The 22,986-nt window shown below is 34.6% G+C and overlaps 2 protein-coding genes across 2 annotated transcripts; both read right to left on the minus strand.

Annotated features, from left to right (window-relative positions):
- Window positions 1-536: 536 nt before the first annotated feature.
- LOC136320590 (olfactory receptor 51F1-like) lies at window positions 537-1,499 on the minus strand. Its single transcript, XM_066253747.1, has one exon. The coding sequence runs from the start codon at window positions 1,473-1,475 to the stop codon at window positions 537-539; it is 939 nt and encodes a 312-aa protein (XP_066109844.1). The 5' UTR covers window positions 1,476-1,499.
- An 8,281-nt stretch (window positions 1,500-9,780) lies between these two features.
- On the minus strand, window positions 9,781-10,725 carry OR52R1 (olfactory receptor family 52 subfamily R member 1). The gene has a single exon (XM_066253748.1). It carries the CDS (start codon window positions 10,723-10,725, stop codon window positions 9,781-9,783), a length of 945 nt encoding a protein of 314 aa, XP_066109845.1.
- Window positions 10,726-22,986: the final 12,261 nt, after the last annotated feature.

The raw sequence follows: 22,986 nt of genomic DNA on the forward strand, positions 1-22,986 counted from the left end.
TTAGAACATTTTTATTAGATACCCTTGGCAGAGAATGCAATATACGAATGAAGAAAATGGTGTCCAAGATACAGAAATCCTGGATTAAAATCTCAATCCTGCTTTGTTAGATGTCTGGCCTTTGATGAACTAAATGATTCTAAGGCTCAACATCTTCATTTCTAAAATGTAATTAACAATTTTATATATTTCATTGAGCTATTGTAGGATAAACAGACTATGTCTTTAAAAAAAACTGTTAGTAGACCACACAGTATAAAATACAAACTCAATAAATGTTAATTATGATGTATATTATTTTTATTTTATTATTATTATTTTTTGTTTTCCTTATTAGATGAACCATAAATACTTGAGGTATATTGTACTTGTATTTTATGACTGAAAACAAAATATGGCTTACTAAATATTTGTTGAATAAGTGAATAAAATAAGAAAAAAATGCCTGACAGGCAGTTCCTTTCCAGACTTGCTTTTCTATAGTGAATGTAACCTTCATCAGGTTTTCTCAAAATTAATCATCTCTGTATCTCTGTTTATCTTGTAAAAAGAAGCCTGAGTATAGCCTTGCGAACGTGTTTTGTTTTTATGCTATAGATGATAGGATTGAGCACAGGTGGCAAAAGTAGATATATATTGGCCATCATTGAATGGACCATTTTGGGGGCTGATTGGCCATAGCGGTGCACCAAGGACAAGCTTATCATGGGGATGTAGAAAATAGCAACTGCTCCAATGTGAGAGACACAAGTACTGAATACCTTGTGCCGTTCTTTGAGGGAGTCCATACTAAACACAGAGTAAATGATCAAGATGTAAGACAGAACAATGTATAATATATCCACTCCTGTTGTTAGGATGATAGCAATTAATCCATAAATGCTATTGGCTTGAGAATCTGAACATGCTAATTTAATCACATCTGGATGGTAACAATAAGAGTGAGAAAGGATGTTTTCTCTACAAAAATAGAGGGGCTTAAGGAGCAAGAGTACTGGTATTATTAATACTATAGCACGTGTAATTATTATGATGCCCATCTGAATAATTCTAGAATTGGTGAGAATGATAGTGTACCTCAGTGGGTCACAGATTGCCACATAGCGGTCAAAGGCCATAACTGTTAGCACTCCAGATTCCATGATGGTAAATCCATGAAGAAAAAACATCTGGATAATGCAGTTATCTAGACTGATTTCTCTTGCATTAAACCAGAAGATGGGTAATGTTGTTGACATTGTAGAAATAGTCAAGCCCAAGTCAGTAGCTGACAGCATAGAGAGGAAACAGTACATGGGTTCATGGAGATTTTTCTGGGTAATGATTACAAACAGGATCATGCTGTTCCCAGAGAGAGCAATGGCATAAAGAAAGCCAAAGGGAAGGGAGATCCAGGCATGGACAGACTCCAGACCAGGTATGCTGGTCAGTAAGAAAGTAGGAAGTATAGATGTCAAGTTACCTAAAATCTTCATGTTTTGTAGATTTGTAGTACTTGTCCTCACACTGCTCACATCCTATAGAAGTAAAAAATTACATGGTTACATAAAAATATCTAGGTAATTTTTTGGGGGTAAGAAGAGGTATCTAAGTTTCTAAATAAATACGTTATAATTGAGAAAACTCAAAAATCTGACATTCATCTACATTCATATAAGGAATATTTGTCAATATACATAAATATTTTAAACCTTAAATTAAAAATATTATTTCTGTTTAACTTTATACATTTTGATAATAATTATATATTAACATACTTTTAAGCTCCATTAAATCATAAGATTATATGAACAAAGACTTTCTTAAGAACAGTAATTACATTCAAGTTTAAATATGTCATATATGAAATGACTAAGAAATATGCAAAACAATATCCTTAGGTCTGCAGTGCCTATATAGGTGTGAATCTTTAAGCAAAAAACTTAAGATTTGCACTGGAGACAAAAATTCAAATTTTAGCTCCTTATATATTTGAATGTTGTAAATCTTTTTAATCTAACAGTGCGGGTGAAAAACCTCAGAGAGTGGACTTATAAGTTAAAACCAGTGAAGATGGAATATGCAGATTTACAAGAAAGAACTATATCCTAAAGTAAGATGAGTCTAGACCTTCTCAAGAACTATAAAAACCAAGAGAGCATGGTTTCATGCTCAGTGAATTCATGGATTCATGACTCAGTGTACATGAATAATGCTGTTGAGCTTATGTGGTCAAATCTACCTAAGGGTTAAAATTTTTATTTTTTTTAATTAATTTATTTTTTTAGTGAAAGAGGGACAGTAAGGCAGAGAAATGAGAAGCATCAACTCATATTAGCAGCACTTTAGTTGTTCATTATTTGCTTTCTCATATGTGCTTTGACTGAGGGACTTCAGCTGAACCAGCAACCCCTTGCTCAAGCCAGTGACCTTGGGCTCAAGCCAGCAACCTTGGAGTCATATCTATGATCCCATAGTCAAGCTGGCAACCTGGTGCTCAAGCTGGTGAGCCTGTGCTAAATTCAGATGAGCCTACACTTAGTGTGGTGACCTGGGGACTTTGAACCTGGGTGTCCTTAGTTTCCTAGGTCAATGTTCTATCCACTGCACCACCACCTGGTCAGGCAAGGGTTAAAAATTTTAAATGAGAGCCCATGTAAAAATAACATTTGTGACCTTGAGAAAAAGCAATTGAAGTCCACCAATGTAAGCTGAGAACCTGCTGCATGAGAAAAAAATAAAAAAACAAATAGTGGAGGCACAGTGTACATTATTTCTAGATCACTGTCAATAAAGGCAAGAAGAGGCCATGACTAAAAGAGACTCTAGGTGAATGGAGAATTTTCATAAGATTATACAAATTTAGAGAAATGTATGTATTTAATCAATCAATTAATTAATTTTTGAGAGAGGGGCAGGGAGAGAGAGATAAGAACATTGAGTTGTTTCCGTTTGTGTCCTGACAGGGAAATTGAACTGGCAACTTCTGTCCCCAGGACAATGCTCTAACCACTCGGCCAGGGATTAATTTTTTTTATTTATTGATTGGTTCTTAGAGAGACAGAGAGAAAAGGGAGAGAGATGGGAGGGGGAGGGGAAGCATTTATTTTTTCTACTTAGTCTTGCACTTATTGGTTGTTTCCATGTACATCCTGTCTGGGATCGAAACCACAACCTTGTTGCTTCCAGGTGACACTCTTACCTGGCTGAGCTAACTGGCCAGGGCCAAGATACAGTAAATAACAAGAGTTTGGAAATATACAATGATAGGGATTCATTGGTATAGAAAATCTCTTAGGAAAGTACCAGGTGATTTATTTAGAGCATGGTAGTAATTAGCCCTCAAAAAAGATGATACAATGCAATATATGGAATTGTACACTTGAAACCTATATAATTTTATTAACCAACTTTACTCCAAAATTTTAATTTAAAAAATGATGATTATCATTATTTCCACTGACAACAGAGAGTAAGTGGCAAACAGGTAGGTTAGCGGAGGGTCATGTGGGAACATTTTTACCCAATGCTACTTTAAACAGAAATTTTTTTATCGTGATCAAGTACACTGAACATTAAATTTTCCATTATAACTATTTTTAAGTGTAAAATTCAATGGTATTAAATATATTTATAATGTTGTGCAACCATTACCATCAATTACCTCCTGAACTCTTTTCATCTTGTAAAACCGAAACACTATAACTATTTAAACAATAATTCTCCATTTTTTGATTCTCATCAGTAGGGAACCATTGTCCTTTCTCTCCCTATGGTTTTGATTACTCTAAATATCTTATGTAAATAGAATCATGCAGTACTTTTTCTTTTGTGATAGCATATTTTACTTAACATAGTGTCCTTAAAGTTCATCTATGTTGTAGAATATGCCAGAATTTCCTTTCTTTTTAACAAGTACCTACTTTTTGCCCCACATGAGTTATTAGAGTAATATTTATTGCTGTTCCAGGAGTATGAAGTGATGGATGCTGGTTTGAAGATAAGGCAGATATATATTTTCATTAGGTATGTCAGAGAACAGGAGAGGCAATTGAATCAATACACACAGTAATGTCATAAATGTTTTAAAATCTTGTCAATTCAAATTTTTAAAATAATATTTAAATTAATACATTTTATTGTTAAAAATTAATTCTAGAAATGCTTAAAATCCAATAATTGCAGTATTAATTATTATACCATTGATATTTTTTAATTAAGCATTTTAAAATACTAGAGAAAGTTTACTTTTTGAGAGCAAATACTCTGTAGTAAGTATACATGTTACTATTCCCTTTATGCTAGTTTCTACAGTTCCTTTTTAATTTCAATTAAACCTGAAAAAAATCATTACAATACTTAATGATAATCTAGAAATCATAAATCTGTTATATGGATTCCAGAGTTTAGGGGTGATCATAACATTATCTAATTTTTCTACAAGCTCATCTACTATTTGTAAGTAGGTAACTGTCAAAGCACAAAGTTAATTAATACCTTTTCCTACCTTCTTACCAGCTTCATGTGGAAAGAGAAGTCTTTTCTGTCTTCACTAGCAGACAGAGATCAAGTTACAGTTCTGGAGCCAAGCACTTTATAGTAAAGTGGGGTTGAGCTGTGGGATTATTGGCAAAATGTGAATCTCCCTGGGGTCACAGACAGAGGAAAACTGAAAAATTTCTCTTTTCATCTATTAATATAGGACAGTGCTGTGTAATCTCAGAAGGGTTTTAGCAACTAATTCAAGTGATAAGTGGTCCACAGGATCCTTAAATAACCAAATCATCTAATAAAGCAAATCATCTATACAAACGGATGTAGAGACATTTTGCTCTGTCATTGGAGAATAAAATGATGCATGTCACTGTCTCTAGATTATTAGTATGCTGGGAAGTTAGGAAAGTAAACCAGTGTTTATTGAAACAATTATGGTGACTATAAAGAATGAAGAAATTTGGAAACCAGTCTCCAAGCCCCAGTTTCTTTATTACCACATTTACCCTTTAGGAGGGAATGATAATATCCAATCCTGAATCCATCTTTGCCCAACCCCTCACTAGCTTTCCTCAAGAAATGGGCGAGCTTCTAATATATTAATTGAATTCCATTTTGCTAGTGGCTGGCATCACTATTTGTGAATAAGGAGTTCTCATGTGCATGTGTTCTTACTCTAGTACTTGCAGTTTTCCTATGGTAATAAGTTGAAGGTCCTAGACTCTTGGGAGAATCTCTCCATCCTTTTCAATATGGGCAGCTGAGTATGGGTGCAGATTACTTGATAGGCCTAGCAATTCTAGATTCATAGGAGTGGGAAAGACCAACACCCAAACATGTTCATCCTTTATAGAGAAGCCCCACATTGGAAGGGAGAGTCTTTCATTTGCTTAGATCTCAATGAAACCAGTAATATGTTTCTGAAGTAGCTATTTTTCTTTAAATTCTATTTGACTATTGTTCCTATGCTTTCTTGTTTGAGAGCTTTTAACAACAGTAAGTATGAGGGGTTACATTCAAACATCATAATGCTACCTGCAAGTCTAAACTGATACTTCAAGAACATAAATGAAGTATAAGCAAATTATTGTGCCGAATTCTATTAGACTGAAAGAATAAAAAGCTTCACTACTCTCTCTCTCTCTCCTTCCCTCCCTCCCTTTCTTTCTCTCTCTCTTTCTTTTTTTCTTCCCTTTCTTTTATGCTGGTTGAATATCTATTTTTAGGAAATACCTTTCCAAGTTTTTTTAATGAAAGTTGCTTATGTTTTCTAGAAAAAATTACAAATGACACAATTAGAGAGAAAGTTGACAAAAAACAGGTGAATACTCATTATAATTTATTTCAGTAACAGAGGGTTACTTGTTTCAGTGGTTATGGACCAAAGATTGACCCTTCCAAGTCTTTTGTCTATTTTTATTGACTTGTGTTCCTTTTCTTCCTCATTTCTCATTCATGTCTTTTATTTCCATATGGTCATCCAATAGATCTGGTATCCATGATTAAAGTAAGCTTTTTTTTTTTTGCCATTGCACTGTAAAATCACTTTTGGTATATGTCACATAACTCTATATGAATTTGTTTCTAGATTTTCTGTCGTGTCCTATTAGTTTATTCTCTCCTTGCACTGATAGTTCACTGTTTTTATATTGTCCTTTGTTGCCTGGTAGTATAAGCCCTTCAATTTTATTCTTTTATAACAGAACTTTGGCATTTCTAGATTCTTCACCTTTTCATAAACATTTGAACAATGTCTATAGGAAAACCTTCTAAAATGTTGATTAAGATTGAATAAAATCTATTGATCATTTCTGGAAGACTAACCTGTTTAAAATATAGAACTTTATAATTCATGGACATGAGAAATCTTAGTGTTTATATATCTTCTTTAGTTTCTTGAATTAATGCTTAATAATTTTTTTCTATTGATACCTTTACTAATTTGCATTTGATTCATTCTAAGTTGTATGATTTCTGATGCTATTTTATATGATATGATGTTAGAACTTTACTTTCTAATTAATTATTGGTTTATAGAATTAAATTGCTATTTTAATTTTTTTATTTAGTTATCTTTTATTCATCTCATTTTATTTAAGGCTGTGCCTATTCTTTCTGATTATGTAAATAACCATGTCATCTGTGAATAAATTATTTTATTTTGTCTTTACAATGATTCAGTGTTTGCCTTTTTTTTTTTTTTGCTTTATTATACTAGTCTTTGATACAAAGTTAAGTTAAAGTGGTGATGGTAAGTATCACTATTCCATGCCCAAACTCAGAAGGAATATTTTCTGCATTTCAACATTAACCATGATTTTTAATGAGTAAGTTTCTAATCCAATTTTTAAGTTAACATGAATATATATTGAAATAAATTTTTTTGTATTTAATGAAGAATTACATAGCTTTTTTTCTCTTTTATTAATGTGGTAAAATATATATATGAATGTTAAATAGCCTTACTAGGTTGTTTTTGATAATATTTCTTTAGAATTTTTGTGGCTGTATTAATGATAAATTTGATTTTAATTTTTTTTTTTGCTTTGCAACACCCTTTCAAGGTTTAGTGGCCTCACAAAATAAGTTAGGAAGTGTTCTTCCCCCCCCCCCCCACCAACCCACTGGTAGGTTCATTACTTCAATTTCTGCCTTTGTGTTCACATGTTCTTGCATGCTTATCTCTGTGTCCAAACCCCTCCTTTTTAAAAGGATACCAGTCATATTGGAGTAAGGCTCACCTTAGTGATCTCAGTTGAACTTGATTACCTTTATAAAGACCTAGCTTCAAATAGGTATTTTCAGAAGAAGCTAATAACTAAGTTTTAACTCTGTTACAATCCTTGGATTCATTATAGAGTTCATATATTAGGTTCTTCTTCCAATAGTAATCATCTTCTGATGTCACCCCTGGGGGTTGCCACCCTATCTGCTCCTGGTGTCTTTCCAAGGTGGGAGGATTCCCAATTCTAGATCTGTTTCCTGTTCTATATCAGCTATGCTGTTGCTGTTGAGAGAAACAGTCTACTTCTTTGGTGTGGCCTATACTAACTACTCCTTTGAACTATGCATTTCTTTCTGGCCCTGCTAACTTTTCCGTCCTCCTAAACTGAGATGTTGTCCACTGCATTGGTCCCAAGCCCATAAATTCAATTACTATAACTAGTTTTACTAGGCCAGTTCTGCTTCATTCATACTTTTTCTTGTGTCATTTAGGATGGTCACATGATATCTGGGTATTAGATGTGTCCATATGCTGTCGATTTCACTGTATCATTTGTCCCAATAATTGGCAGCCCTGTGATAGCACAAAGTGTGCTGTGTGTGAGTCCCTTTGCTCTATGATCTCCTGGTTGTTCTTCTCCCTCACCAAATCATTCCCAGAAGGCTGAAAACTATGAGATCTAGGTGATTAGAAAATTGTCTAAACAGAAAACCACTTATCATGTTAAGAAATACACATAATTATCTTAAATTAAACCTAAAACAATTGGACTATATTGTTTTTCCTGCTGGCAGTGTTCATAAATTATAGTTTAAATTTATATAATAAAGACTAAACATTAAATCTCCAAATGGAAAGAAGTCACAGTAAATGCTAGATTAACACTTGTAACTTATTTCCACATAAAAATCAACTGTTTTTAAAAAAGAAATTACTTTTTTATTACGCCTATGTGTGTATTTAAATACTTTCTCTTTAATTAAAATGAATTGCAGAAATCAAGACAATGGGGGAGAAAGGATGTTTGTTTCCACAATTTGCCTCCTTGATTTAGGGCCTGCTCTACTTGTCAGGATTTCATTTTTTCCCCTTGGGACCCAGTTTCTCTCAAGAGTCTCAACAAGAAAAGTCTGCATCCTGATTTTGTCCAAGGTTCTTTGGTTCAAACACAATGGAGGCTGTCTGTGCTGCAAGCTAAAACCTAACCTCCTAGGAAAAAATCAAGCCTGTAGTTTGCTGGGCAGCCTCATTTCTCTCCATAACCCCTTTGCTGGGTTCCTCTTAGATCTTTCATGGTTTATTGTCTTTGCAAATGCTGACTTCTCAGCTTTGCTTCTACTTCCCATGGTTATCCAGATTATCAATTAAAGCTACTCAGTTTAAGACAAAAATTAGTCATCACCTCCTCAGTGATACCTGATATCCTTTGTGCCCTCACATCTTCTTGCCAATGGAGGGATTCATAAATACACAAATTTCCTTGTGTAGGCATAAAAATTTCTCTGTTTCTTGGGAAGTAGGCAGGTCTAATAAGTGATTATTGTTTGTTCCAACAGCTGAGGGAATGGTGACCGAAGAGCCGGTCTAGGGAATAGTAGAAACTTCCTCAATCACACCCTGAGGAAAGGCCTGTATTGGGACTAGCTTCTATGTCTTCTGACTCTGAGTCCTGCTTCTCTCCCTCCATGGCTATTTCTAAAAAAATATTGGGCTTCATTGCTGGGAACCTTGGGAAAGGAGATGATGCCTTAGGGATAGTTTCTTCAGTAGCTGCCGCTTAAACCATTGCTATTGCCAGTAAGTCAAAAACCCATAACACAGTTTAGGTTCATGTATTATGTTCCTTGTGAAAGTGAGCTCCCAAGAACTCAAAACATGATTTACTTATTTTTAAATCCTACATGAGACCTTTTTAGAATATAGTATTCATTATTGACTTAGTTATTCACGTAACAAATATTTAAGCACTTACTGTTGCTGTCTAAGTGTTGGACATGCAGCAATAAGAATGATTTGGTGGCTGCCTTAAAAAAATTCTTTGCCAGTTTTAAGAAAATAAAACACATGACTGTTGAGTATTAGTAAAACAGAAGACACATAGAAGATCTATACATGTCTTTGTAATTTTAAAATAAATTCTATTTCTATAAAGAGATTTCAAAATAGAGAAAATATATATATACCTTTAACTGTTTTGATGGAAATTTATATACTTTTTTTTAAAACAAGTTATACCAACTTATCCTTCTACAAACAATGTAAAAATAATTTTCACCTTAGTGGTCTGTGGAAGATAAAATTCTTTTCAAATTCTTACAAATTTTAGGGTTAAACATATTAATTGCTGTTTTCTTGTGATGATGAACATAGGTAAATTCAGCATCAACCACACCTCTCAGAGAACTCTTGTTTTGAACATTTTGTAAATGATTTATTTTAGCTTCTGGAAGGTTGCCAAACTCTGGGCCAGTTATTCACAGAAATGACTTAATGATGATATGTGATGGTCTGGCAGTTGTTCTGCATTTATATACCCAGATCAGTGGGGCAACTGGGGTGGTTGTGATGCCTAGTCCCTGGGATCAGGGGTCTTTTCCACAACATCCTTGAATAACCCTGTCCTTGATTTGTTTGGTTCGAAGTCCATAGATGATGGGGTTGAGCATGGGAGGCACCAGTAGATAGAGATTAGCCAACATAATGTGTACCACTTGGGGCACATACTGACCAAAGCGGTGGGTGAGGAAAGTAAAGAGGGCTGGTATATAAAAAGCCAAGATAACACAGATATGAGAAGCACATGTGCCAAAAGCCTTGAGTTGGGCTTCACTGGAGGGCAACCCCAGCACAGTCCTCAAGATCATCACATAGGATATACTGATGACAATCATATCAAAGCCAACCACTGAGAAGGCCACAAAGAGCCCATATGCACGATTTATTCTCGTATCAGCACACACCAGCTTCAGCACAGCCATGTGCTCACAATATGACTGAGGAATGACATGGCTGGGGCAGAAGGGCATCCTGGAGACCATAAAGCAGAAGGGGCTCACCAACAACAGCCCTCTTGTCATCACAACTGTCCCCAGTTTACCCACTACAGATGGGGTCAGGATTTTAGAATGATGAAGTGGGAAGCAGATAGCCACATAACGGTCCAAGGCCATAACCATGAGCATCCCAGACTCCACAGAAGAAAAGGCATGGATGAAGAACACCTGGATGAGACAGGCGTAATATTCAATCTTATGAGCATGAAACCAGAAAATAGCCAGCATTTTAGGTTGGGCAGAGGAAGAGAGGACCAGGTCAGTGACAGCCAGCATTGCTAGAAAAAGGTACATGGGCTCATGCAGGGTATGGTCAGTTCGAATTATGTGAAGGACAGTGATGTTGCCAACTATAGCCAAAACATACATGGCAAAAAATGGAAAGGCAATCCAAAATTGGGAACTTTCAAGTCCTGGGATCCCAAGCAAGATGAAAGACACAGGATGAGAAGAGCTATTCCCTGAAGCCGACATCACAGGATAGTTATATTGTTCTTCATTGGGAAAGTAATCTCTCTGAAAATGATAACAATCAAATAACATTATTTGTAATCTTTTTAAAGGAGCAATTGAATCATAAGGCAATAGGGTTTAATGAGAAACTGGAATAATTTCAACTACTTTAATAAATAAAACTTTACAACATAAAGTGATGCTACTCTTGATCTTTTATTTATATCCATGCCATTCAAAATAGAAGCAGTACATACTAGTTATATGTGTAATTTCTTATAAGAATCAATATTTTTTCTTGAAAGTAGAATCTGCTAAGGGAAAACTCTCTTGACAAATATTGTCATAGCAATTCTCACCCTTATATTTTTTAGAACTAACAACTGGTTTGTTTAACCTTTTCCCTGGGTCCTTTTTATCCCTCTATTTAATCAATTTTTAGGGTTGGAAACCAGTTGGGAAACACAATAAATTAGTGCCGAGTACATGACTCCACATCTCATGGTTTCGGTAGTATACTTCCTCTGCTAGATAATGGTTGATTGGGACAGTCACCCTTGTGGAGTAAAGCAGAGATTGTTGCCCTATCATTACAAAGGCAGATAATAGATATGCAAAATTATATGCTGAATATTATATATAGATCTGTACTTGAACCTAGAATCTCTGCTACTTCAGGGGAGTGGCTCTAGAATATGCTCTGGGTTGATCTTCTGGGTATGGGTTGCTTTCTCTAAGATAACATTTTTATTAGTCCTGCCTATGAGCCTTAATGGAGAATTTACCTGTTCCACATACTTTTTGGGTTAGTGACTCTCTCACAGTGTGCAGCTTCTTTCAAAAGCCAATTTTTCTCCTCTGCTTTGTCTATACCCTAGACTCTCCAAGGGTCTTCTCACAGATCAGAGCTCTCCCATTAGAGATGCTTCTTAGTTTCCATGTTCCATTGCTTCTGATTTTCTGCTCTAAAATTTTCTTTCTTGGATGAACAATGGAGGAGAAAAGCTGACCCAGAACCCAAGTCTGAAGTGGGACCCAGGGGCCCTTGATAGGTGCCTCTCTTCCTTCTCTGCACTTTCTGCTGCTGTCCCATGGCATCTGGTGCCCTCACTCTTAGCAATTCCAGTACTTTTTCACTCTCTCAGCCTTAAGAACTCAACATCGCAGAGGTAAAGCTATAAGTTACGAGAGTGGATAGGAAGTTAACAATTTTTGGTCATTTTGTGCAGTGTGTGGGGTTTTCAAAATGTTTCTAGGGAAAGCACAGGTTATCAGCTTGCATCTGGGTTAGGGATAGAAGTGTGCATTTCCAAAAGGATAGGAAAAGAAAGAGTATTATACTTCTTTGCCCCAAATTCTTTTCTGCCTTCCCTGATTTTAAATATATTCTCCGTCCCCACCCTTCATAGGCTAGAGAGCTTATGAGCATACTGCACATTGAAAGATGAAACTGTTATTTTTTTCAAGCATTATAGCTAGGGTGATCACATATTGAACTTCAGATTCAATCTTTCTTTTCCCCAACGTACAACATTACTTGTGAGAATTTGACCTTGCTTTTAGTTCAGGAAATATGGTTACAAAAACTATGTTCTCATACTGATGGAACTCTGTTTTCATTTGTGAATATGAATTTACTCCAGCTCTGGCACTCACTGGCTCTGTGGAGCCTCCATTACTCTACTCATTACATGGAAATAGCTATGTCCATTAGTTCAACAGTTGCTCAAGTTGATAGAGATGAAACATACAATGGGCTGAGATCTTGCTAAGAAATAGATTTAGTGACATTTATACTATGTATTCTCACTTTGTGATATCTAAAACTAAAGCATAGAACAACAATGAGGGAGCAGTATCAGGTTCAAATTTAACTTACTTTGTGGAGGGATTGCATATGGAGGTAGTCTTTCTACTTTTTTAAAGTCTCCCTGAAATACAGTGGGAGCATTGAATCTTCTCTCCCTCTCGGAAGGAATTTGAGCAGTCATGGATCTCTGGACCTGTAGCCCCCAGTGAATCAGGCCATTTTGCACAGTGCACCCCTTGCCTTCCAGCCTCTTGGAGCCTCTGTGAGTCCACTGCTCTTTGTGAAGGGCAGAGATGACTGCGGCACAGGGAACCACTCGCCTTGAGCTCTGCTTTATTTCTGTTTCATCTCGGACCAAGCCACTCATGACCATGAGCAGCTCTGATGGGTTCCTGGGATTCAGCCATTAGCCGAGACCTCAGATTAGGACCTATATTTAAAGATATAGTAAAGTCTGGCTTTTCCCTTCTCCCAAGTTTAGGTCTCCTCCTCCTCCAAAGCGCCACGCCTCCTCATGCATTGGCTTCCTCTGAGACTAGAGATTAAAGCTGGAAGCATTAACCCCAAACTATCCTTCTCCTCTGTGTACATAGTACAAAAGCAGGGAATTTGAATTCATTTGTCAGAGAGTGTGTTGATGAGATTACATTAATGTGAATTTATCTGTGTGAAGGAAATTTTTGTTAGAGTATGTACATTTATAATTGAAAGGATATTTTACACAATGTTAAAGTGTGCTGATATGTCGTGTGGCCTTGTATTTATGTGACACTGGATCAGCACATTATTAAAAAACTTATAAAGAAACCAGAGATAGCCCCAGACATATTTAACTAATTTCAACAAAGATATCAATTCAATTCAGTGACAAAAAAAATGTCTTTATGGTACTAAAACAGATATCTGAATGAAAAACAAAATGAACCTCAATTCATAAGAGATAAAAAATATTTGAAATATAATATAAACCCCAATTTAAAAGTTAAAACTATGAATATTTTTTATTATTTTTTATTATTTTTTTTAATTTTATTTTTTTAATGGGGTGACATCAATAAATCAGGATACATATATTCAAAGATAACAAGTCCAGGTTATCTTGTCATTCAATTATGTTGCAAACCCACCACCCAAAGTCAGATTGTCCTCTGTCACCTTCTATCTTGTTTTCTTTGTGCCCCTCCCCACCCCCTATCCCTCTCCCATTCCCCCCTCCCCCCCCCCCCGTAACCACCACACTCTTATCAATGTCTCTTAGTTTCACTATTATGTCCCACCTACGTATGGAATAATACAGTTCCTGGTTTTTTCTGATTTACTTATTTCGCTTCGTATCATGTTATCAAGATCCCACCATTTTGCTGTAAATGTTCCAATGTCATCATTTCTTATGGCTGAGTAGTATTCTATAGTGTATATGTGCCACATCTTCTTTATCCAGTCATCTATTGATGGGCTTTTTGGTTGTTTCCATGTCCTGGCCACTGTGAACAATGCTGCAATAAACATGGGGCTGCATGTGTCTTTACGTATCAATGTTTCTGAGTTTTGGGGATATATACCCAGTAGAGGGATTGCTGGGTCATAAGGTAGTTCTATTTGCAGTTTTTTGAGGAACCACCATACTTTCTTCCATAATGGTTGTACTACTTTACATTCCCACCAACAGTGTATGAGGGTTCCTTTTTCTCCACAGCCTCTCCAACATTAGCTATTACCTGACTTGCTAATAACAGCTAATCGAACAGGTGTGAGGTGGTATCTCATTGCCGTTTTGATTTGCATTTCTCTAATAGCAAAAGAAGATGAGCATCTTTTCATATATCTGTTGGCCATTTGTATTTCTTCCTGGGAGAAATGTCTATTCATATCCTCTTCCCATTTTTTTATTGGATTGTTTGTTTGTTTGTTGTTGAGTTTTATGAGTTCTTTGTATATTTTGGATATTAGGCCCTTATCTGAGCTGTTGTTTGAAAATATCATTTCCCATTTAGTTGGCTTTCTGTTTATTTTGTTATCAGTTTCTCTTGCTGAGCAAAAACTTCTTAGTCTGATGTAGTCCCATTCATTAATTTTTGCCTTCACTTCTCTTGCCTATGGAGTCAAATTCATAAAATGCTCTTTAAAACCCAGGTCCATGAGTTGAGTACCTATGTCTTCTTCTATGTACTTAATTGTTTCAGGTCTTATGTTTAGATCTTTGATTCATTTTGAGTTAATTTTTGTACAGGGGGAGAGACTGTAGTCCAGTTTCATTCTTTTGCATGTGGCTTTCCAGTTTTCCCAGCACCATTTATTGAAGAGGCTTTCTTTTCTCCATTGTGTGTTGTTGGCCCCTTTATCAAAAATTATTTGACTATATATATGTGGTTTTATTTCTGGACTTTCTATTCTGTTCCATTGGTCTGAGTGTCTATTTTTCTGCCAATACCATGCTGTTTTGATTGTCGTGGCCCTTTAATAGAGTTTGAAGTCAGGTATTGTTATGCCCCCAGCTTCATTCTTTTTCTTTAGGATTGCTTTGGCTATTCGGGGTTTTTTATAGTTCCATATAAATCTGATGATTTTTTGCTCTATTTCTTTAAAAAATGTCATTGGAAGTTTGATGGGAATTGCATTAAATTTGTATATTGCTTTGGGTAATATAGCCATCTTGATTATATTTATTCTTCCTAGCCAAGAACAAGGTATATTCTTCCATCTCATTATATCTTTTTCGATTTCCCTTAACAATGGTTTATAGTTTTCATTATATAAGTCCTTTACATTCTTTGTTATGTTTATTCCTAAGTATTTTATTTTTTTTGTTGCAATCGTGAAGGGGATTATTCTTTTGAGTTCCTTCTCAGTTGTTTCATTGTTGGCATATAGAAAGGCTATTGACTTCTGTATGTTAATTTTGTATCCTGCGACCTTACTGTATTGGCTTATTGTTTCTAGTAGTCTTTTTGTGGATTCTTTGGGGTTTTCGATGTATAGGATCATATCATCTGCAAAAAGTGATACCTTTACTTCTTCTTTTCCGATATGGATGCCTTTTATTTCTTTGTCTTGTCTGATTGCTCTGGCTAGAACCTCTAGTACCACATTAAATAAGAGTGGAGAGAGTGGACAACCCTGTCTTGTTCCTGATTTAAGGGGGAAAGCCTTCAGTTTAGTGCCATTTAATATGATGTTAGCTGATGGTTTATCGTATATGGCCTTTATCATGTTGAGATATTTTCCTTCTATACCCATTTTGTTGAGAGTCTTAAACATAAAATTGTGTTGTATTTTATCGAAAGCCTTTTCTGTGTCTATTGATAAGATCATGTGGTTTTTGTTCTTTGTTTTGTTGATATGGTGTATTACATTAACCGTTTTACGTATGTTGAACCATCCTTGAGATTCTGGGATGAATCCCACTTGATCATAATGTATTATTTTTTTAATATGTTGTTGTATTCGATTTGCCAGTATTTTGTTTAGTATTTTAGCATCTGTATTCATTAGAGATATTGGTCTGTAGTTTTCTTTTTTTGTGCCATCCTTGCCTGGTTTTGGTATGAGGGTTATGTTGGCCTCATAAAATGTGTTTGGAAGTATTGCTTCTTCTTCAATTTTTTGGAAGACTTTGAGTAGAATAGGAACCAAGTCTTCTTTGAATGTTTGATAAAATTCGCTGGTATAGCCGTCAGGGCCTGGACTTTTATTTTTGGGGAGGTTTTTAATGGTTTTTCATATTTCTTCTCTACTGATAGGTCTGTTTAGGCTTTCTGCTTCTTCTTGACCCAGTCTAGGAAGGTTGTATTGTTCTAGGAATTTATCCATTTCTTCTAGGTTGTTGAATTTCGTGGCATAAAGTTTTTCATAGTATTCTACAATAATTCTTTGTATATCTACGGTGTCTGTGGTGATTTCTCCTCTTTCATTTTGTATTTTGTTTATATGAGTTCTTTCTCTTTTTTCCTTGGTAAGTCTTGCCAAGGGTTTGTCAATTTTGTTGATCTTTTCAAAGAACCAGCTCCTTGTTCTATTAATTTTTTCTATAGTTTTTCTGTTCTCTAATTCATTTATTTCTGCTCTGATTTTTATTATTTCCTTTCTTCGGCTGGTTTTGGGTTGTCTTTGTTCTTCTTTTTCTAGTTCCTTAAGGTGGGAAGTTAAGTGGTTCACTTGGGCTCTCTCTTGTTTGTTCATATAGGCCTGAAGTGATATGAACTTCCCTCTTATCACTGCTTTTGCTGCATCCCATAGATTCTGATATGTCGTATTGTCATTTTCATTAGTCTGTATATATCTTTTGATCTCTGCACTTATTTCTTCTTTGACCCATTCATTTTTTAAAAGTATGTTGTTTAGTTTCCACATTTTTGTGGGATTTTTTTCCTCTTTTTTGCAGTTGAATTCTAGTTTCAAAGCTTTATGATCAGAAAATATGCTTGGTACAACTTCAGTTTTTCTGAATTTGCTGATGTTGTTTTTGTGGCCCAACATATGGTCAATTCTTGAGAATGATCCATGTACACTGGAGAAAAATGTATACTCAGTCACTTTGGGATGAAATGTCCTGTAGATGTCTATCATATCCAGGTGCTCTAGTGTTTTGTTTAAGGCCACTATGTCTTTGTTGATTCTCTGTTTGGATGACCGATCTAGAGCCGTCAGCGGTGTATTGAGGTCTCCAAGTATGATTGTATTTTTATCAGTTTTTGTTTTAAGATCAATAAGTAGCTGTCTTATATATTTTGGTGCTCTTTGGTTTGGTGCATATATATTAAGAATTGTTATGTCTTCTTGATTCAGTGTCCCCTTAGCCATTATGAAATGGCCATTTTTGTCTCTGAGTACTTTTCCTGTCTTGTAGTCAGCATTATCCGATATGAGTATTGCTACACCTGCTTTTTTTTGGATGTTATTTGCTTGGAGTATTGTCTTCCAGCCTTTCACTTTGAATTTGTTTTTATCCTTGTTACTTAGATGAGTTTCCTGTAGGCAGCATACAGTTGGATTTTCTTTTTTAATCCATTCTGCTACTCTGTGCCTTTTTATTGGTGAGTTTAATCCATTTACATTTAGTGTCATTATTGATACTTGTGAGTTCCCTATTGCCATTTTATATCTTGCTTTCTGTTAGTTTTGTGTCTTGTTTGATCCTTCTCTTTCGTTTTTCTATCTTTTGTTTTTATTTGGTTGTATTCCATACATCTTTCCTCTGTTGCTATCTTTTTTATCTCATGTGCTTCTGTGGTGGTTTTTTCAATGGTGGTTACCTTTGAGTAATGAAAAGGGTCCCTACCCTGTTTATTGTAGCGAACTATTTTGTGAGTACTTTTGCACTCCATCGTCCTTTGCTACTGTTAATCTCCATCTTCTCCCCCTCTTTCTTTTTGTTGTTGTCACAGTTTAAGTTTGGTTTTATTGTGTTCTTCTTGGAGATTTTACTTGTGGTTCTGTTTTTTTTTTTGTTCTTTGTATCTGATTGGAGAACCCCCTTTAGTAATTCCTGGAGTGGGGGTTTTCTGATGATAAATTCCCTCATCTTTTCTGTATCTGTGAATGTTTTTATTTCTCTTTCGTATTTGAAGGATAGCTTTGATGGGTATAGTATTCGTGGCTGAAAGTTCCTCTCTTTCAGAACTGAATATTTTAAAAGAAGAAAAGTAAGTTAATATTGTCATAAACTTGAGGAAAGCAAAGATTTCTTAGGACACAGAAGGCATTAGTCATTAAAGAAAAAATTCAACATTAAGCTTGATTTAAAAATTTACTTCAAATGATATTATAATAAATATGAAAAAAACAAGCCACAGATAGAAAAAATATTTATAGTGCTTCTAGCTGAAAAACAAAGCATCACAATTAATTAAAAAAGATAACTCATTAAAATTTTAAGTAAATGATTTACACTGGTACTTTAAAAGGAAGGTAAATGTATGGATAATACATATATATTATTATCTATCTATCTGTATATATAGTGGATGAGAAAAGAGCCACATACTAAACCTGAAAAGCTCATGAAAGACTTACACGGAAGCTTTACGAATTTAGAGACCTTAAGTAAGATGGTCTAAAATTAAAACTTTCTAACTAAAAGTAGTTCATGATAGGTAGTAATGTCTTAAGGTGATATTACCTTAACTGAGCTTGTTGTCTTTTCTGCATCTACAATAACATACCTTAAGAATAGCATGTCTTTGAAATGTAAGAACAATGTTCTTTTCCAGATCTTTCAGAAAGCAGGTGCCCACTAGAGCAGAGATCACAAATCTGTTATTATCGTGTCAATCATTCTTAACTATCTTATATCTGCCTGCCGCCTAAATTATCACATAGATTTCATGAAACCTTTATATCTTCCCCTTTGATTCTGATGTATAAAATAAGTAGTGAAACTGCCATTTTCTCAATCCATTGAGATTTTGCGTCCTGACTATTGTCATCAATTTGAAATAACCTCATAAAAATTCTTACAGGTTTAGATGTTTCTTACACTGACAATGGAAAAGGTACTCAACATTATTACAATAGGAAAATGAAAAAAAAATTAAACCATGAAGAGCCCATACAAACTCATTAGAATAAATAAAATTAAATACAATGACAATACTAAGTATTGGCAAAAACTGTCAGGCAATTGGAGTATACAAGCACTAAGAGTAGCCACATCAGGAACATTTCCAGCAATTTATTTAACCTTACTAAATTTAAGTATCTTTTTGACCTAGGAATTTTACTGTTAGTTGCATTCACCAAATAAATGGTCTACATATACACCAAAAATGTTAAAGAATACTTATAACAGCTGTAATCATAACATAAAATGTGGAAATAACTGAAATACCTGTCAATCAGTTAAACAAATTTTTCTACGCTCAATCGATAAAATACTACTCAGCAAATAAGAAAAAGGAAGAAAAAAAACTGGGGGAAAATGTATATATAGAAACAATATTATGGATATTATTGTGGATAAAGAGTAGAGCCTAATGTTTTAAAATAGGGACATGACCTGCAAGGAAAGGCTGATAAGTTCAGTTTTGTCTCACAGGCCTAGCAGTAAATAGTTGAGGTTTGTTTAATAGTTTTAATATGGCAGAATTGTATTCTAAAGGTTTTAAAACTACATGATTACTTAATCCCTACAACAACTCCATGAAATGGGTGTCACTATTTTTATTTTATAGGTAGAGAAACTAAGGCACAGTGAGGTTAAGTTTTTACAGTGTAAATCTACAGACCCAGAATTTTATCTCTAGTCTTATTCATTATATTAACTAAACTTTCAGATATGCTGAGAAAATTATTCAAAGCCTTAAAATTTTATATAAAGCCAATCTATTAATAAAGTATAATATATATACATATATATTTAGACAGGCAGGAACAGAGAAAAAAATGTCATTTATTGCAGCCATTGTTTTTATGAATAAAACTGGAGTATATGCTTCAGCAACATGAAACAGAATTCCAATCAAGTTCAACTATTGTTAACCAAGTATAAGTGGAAATGGCTCAGGGGTGCCATGTAAGGTAATCCCAGGAAAGCAGCAATACAATATGCTTTACAAAATATAGAATGGATTAAAGTTTTGCACAAAATATGGCCTCAGAGCAGAAGTGGTGTCAGAAATTCAGAACTCAGGGCTCCATCCCAAACATAAAGAATTAGAATTTTTATTTTAACAGAGTCTTGAGGAAATTTGAATGGTCATTAATTCTTGCAAGCATTTAATTACCACTCTGAGTAAATAGCAGTTAGTCAGAGATGATGAAGAAGGCCTGCCTTTATCCTGCCAGCAGGCAAAATGGAAAATAACTTGAATCCCAGAGTAAGCAGAAAGTCATCTTAGAAAACCATGACCCAATGTAAATTAAATGGAAATTTGACATAATGAATCAGTGTACAGAAAAGAATCAATTTTGTTTTGATGAATACATGCTTCCTTTAACAGTGATATGTACTTAGCGGTTTAGGATGATATACCATTCTCTTTTTAGTCACAGCATGTGTTCTAGATTTTGTGTTGGGTAATATTTGTTTAATCCTATTTCAATAAAAATTTGTTTGCTTTAAAGTTCAAACAACTGAAACACAAAATCTTGGCTCCAAGGCCACATATAAATTTATCTATCTTATTCAGGAAAATATTATGCTGGGTGACTAAATTGAAGAACAGAAAAAGAAGAGAAAGAGGGATGTATAAGGGCATTTCTGGCCTGCATCCCACATTGCAGTAAATAAAGATCTAAAATCAATGAAGAGAAAAAAGAATGTTTATATTTATTAAAAATAATATGAAGATAATAAAATAATTAAAGTGAGATGGTAAACATATTATTCAGACCTGCTTCAGTCTGATGTGGTGAAACCTCCTGGGAAATTCAAGTTCTCACACCTAGGATCACACTATTCATCTAATTATAGTATTTCCAAACCCCAGCGGTCTCTTGGCAGCAGGGCTAGGTTAATTCTGGGCTCTTTAGAGAAGACCTGGTCTAAAAGCCACCTACATATATACTTGGCTGGGCAGAGAACAGAAAGGCAGATCTCCCTCTGTTAGGAACCAGGTAATGATGCCTAGGGCCACAAACAGCAGACCTAGAAGAGGGAATGGCGAGAGCTTACTTGGAAGGCGAGGGATATACCAGAGGGAGGGATGAAAAGTGGAGGCAGGTACTTAGAAGCAAATGACTGTGAATCAGGGGTAGAATAGTAGAGAAGTTGGGAAGAAGGGTTCAGAGTGACAGTTTAAAGCTGAAGGTTCTGAAAATTAGTCAGAGATCAGTGTGTTTGCAAACCAGCATTTCTTTCAGGGAGAAAATGTCCAAGTCAGTGAAGTCAAGAAAGTGGAGTAAATTGTTATGATTCTGTATTAACAAAACTTAACATTTAATGTATATTTTATTGTTGTTTCACTTAGCTTTGAAATTTAGCTGATTTCTTTCTTATTTTCTAGAAAATCAGCTCTTTGAGTTCTTCCACTTGGCATCAGCTCCACCTTTTTACAGAATCCTCATACTCTGAGCTTTCTAATAGCTCTCTTAATAGTACCTATTTATATTTAGAAAGAAGGATTTCAAATGCATCTTTGCATCTGACCATTTGAAAAACAACTGGAAGTAGATCAGAGATATTTTTAAAGTACCAGGTTTACAGATGATAGGAATGGGTTAACAAGGTCCTATCTCCTGTCAGCGATGGAGTGAGGACTTCTGCCTTCATCTGCTGAACCAGAATAACACATCCCAGTGTCCACTACGTCCTTCATGACCAAAACCTTTAGACACAGAATTCTATTTAGTGTCATTTTTCTCTGTTCCCAACTCCCTCACCATTCATCAAACCCCAGACTGACATCACACAAAAACAGACACATGATCTAGTTTAGAGCAAATGCAGCAGCATTGTTTGGTTTTGACCTTCTACTGCAAGAGTGGCATACTACACTACTGATTCTGTTTACAGTCTCTTTTGCAATCAGTAAGTATTTAAGTTTGATGAAGTGTTCTGTATCAATATTTTACTTAATGGTTTTAATTTTATCATATTTAAGAAGGGATTTCCTAAAAGAGTCATAAATGCATTTTCTCTTATTTTGATATTATTATATGAGTTTTGTTTCACTTTAAAATTCTTAAAGGAATGTGAAAAATACAGATTTTAAAAAATATTTTTTTGTAAATTGTTAGCCAATTGACCAAGCATCATCCCTCACATATCAATTCTTTTTTGTATGGATATGTCATTATCATCATATTCTTTATCCTCATTTATACATTTTTTTTGGGAAACACTTCCTGGGGATATACTTTTTAAAATTTTGACAATTACATTTTGTTAATTGCAATGGCCTTTACTACATTTTTATATATCAAAGGATATCACCTATTGTTTTCAATATTATACTGCCAATATTTGCTTATTTATTGTACCTAATACATTTTAAGAACCATCTGTTTTAATCCATTAAAAGCTCTTTTGTGTTAATGACTGATAATGCTTTAAATTTATGTATTAATGGAAGAATTCACATATTTTTCACTATTGAATATTTTTACCCTCAGGAGAGAAATAAAGGACTTTAAATTCAGCAGTAAATTTTTATAGACCTTACCTTTTGCTGCAAAACACAAACTTTTGTTATACCAATGTATTTTATAGTTCTGTGGCTATTAAAAAATCTTTATTTTTATAAAGTTTTTTTAGTGAGTAATTTTTGTGAACAGCAATAGCTATTAGTTTGTGATATTGATCTTTTATCTGGTCACTTTGGTAGACTGTTTTAAAAGTTTGAAATTTATTTTTTGGATTTTTCAGGTAAAAAAATCAATTAAAACCTAAAAAAAGACATTTTTGTTTCCTTTCAAAAGTAATATCATCATCCCCTTTTACTTCATTGATTTTTTTTTCATTTCCTGATATTGTCCCATGAAATGTTGAATAATAGTTACAATAGTAGGTATTCTTCTCTTGTCAGTGATTTTTA

The sequence above is a fragment of the Saccopteryx bilineata genome, chromosome 1, assembly GCF_036850765.1.
Source record: "Saccopteryx bilineata isolate mSacBil1 chromosome 1, mSacBil1_pri_phased_curated, whole genome shotgun sequence".
NCBI classification, from domain to species: domain Eukaryota; kingdom Metazoa; phylum Chordata; class Mammalia; order Chiroptera; family Emballonuridae; genus Saccopteryx; species Saccopteryx bilineata.

Coding starts and splice junctions, on each gene's coding strand:
- OR52R1 (XM_066253748.1), bottom strand. CDS start 10,725: ATGTCGGCTTCAGGGAATAGCTCTTCTCATCCTGTGTCTTTCATCTTG.
- LOC136320590 (XM_066253747.1), bottom strand. CDS start 1,475: ATGAAGATTTTAGGTAACTTGACATCTATACTTCCTACTTTCTTACTG.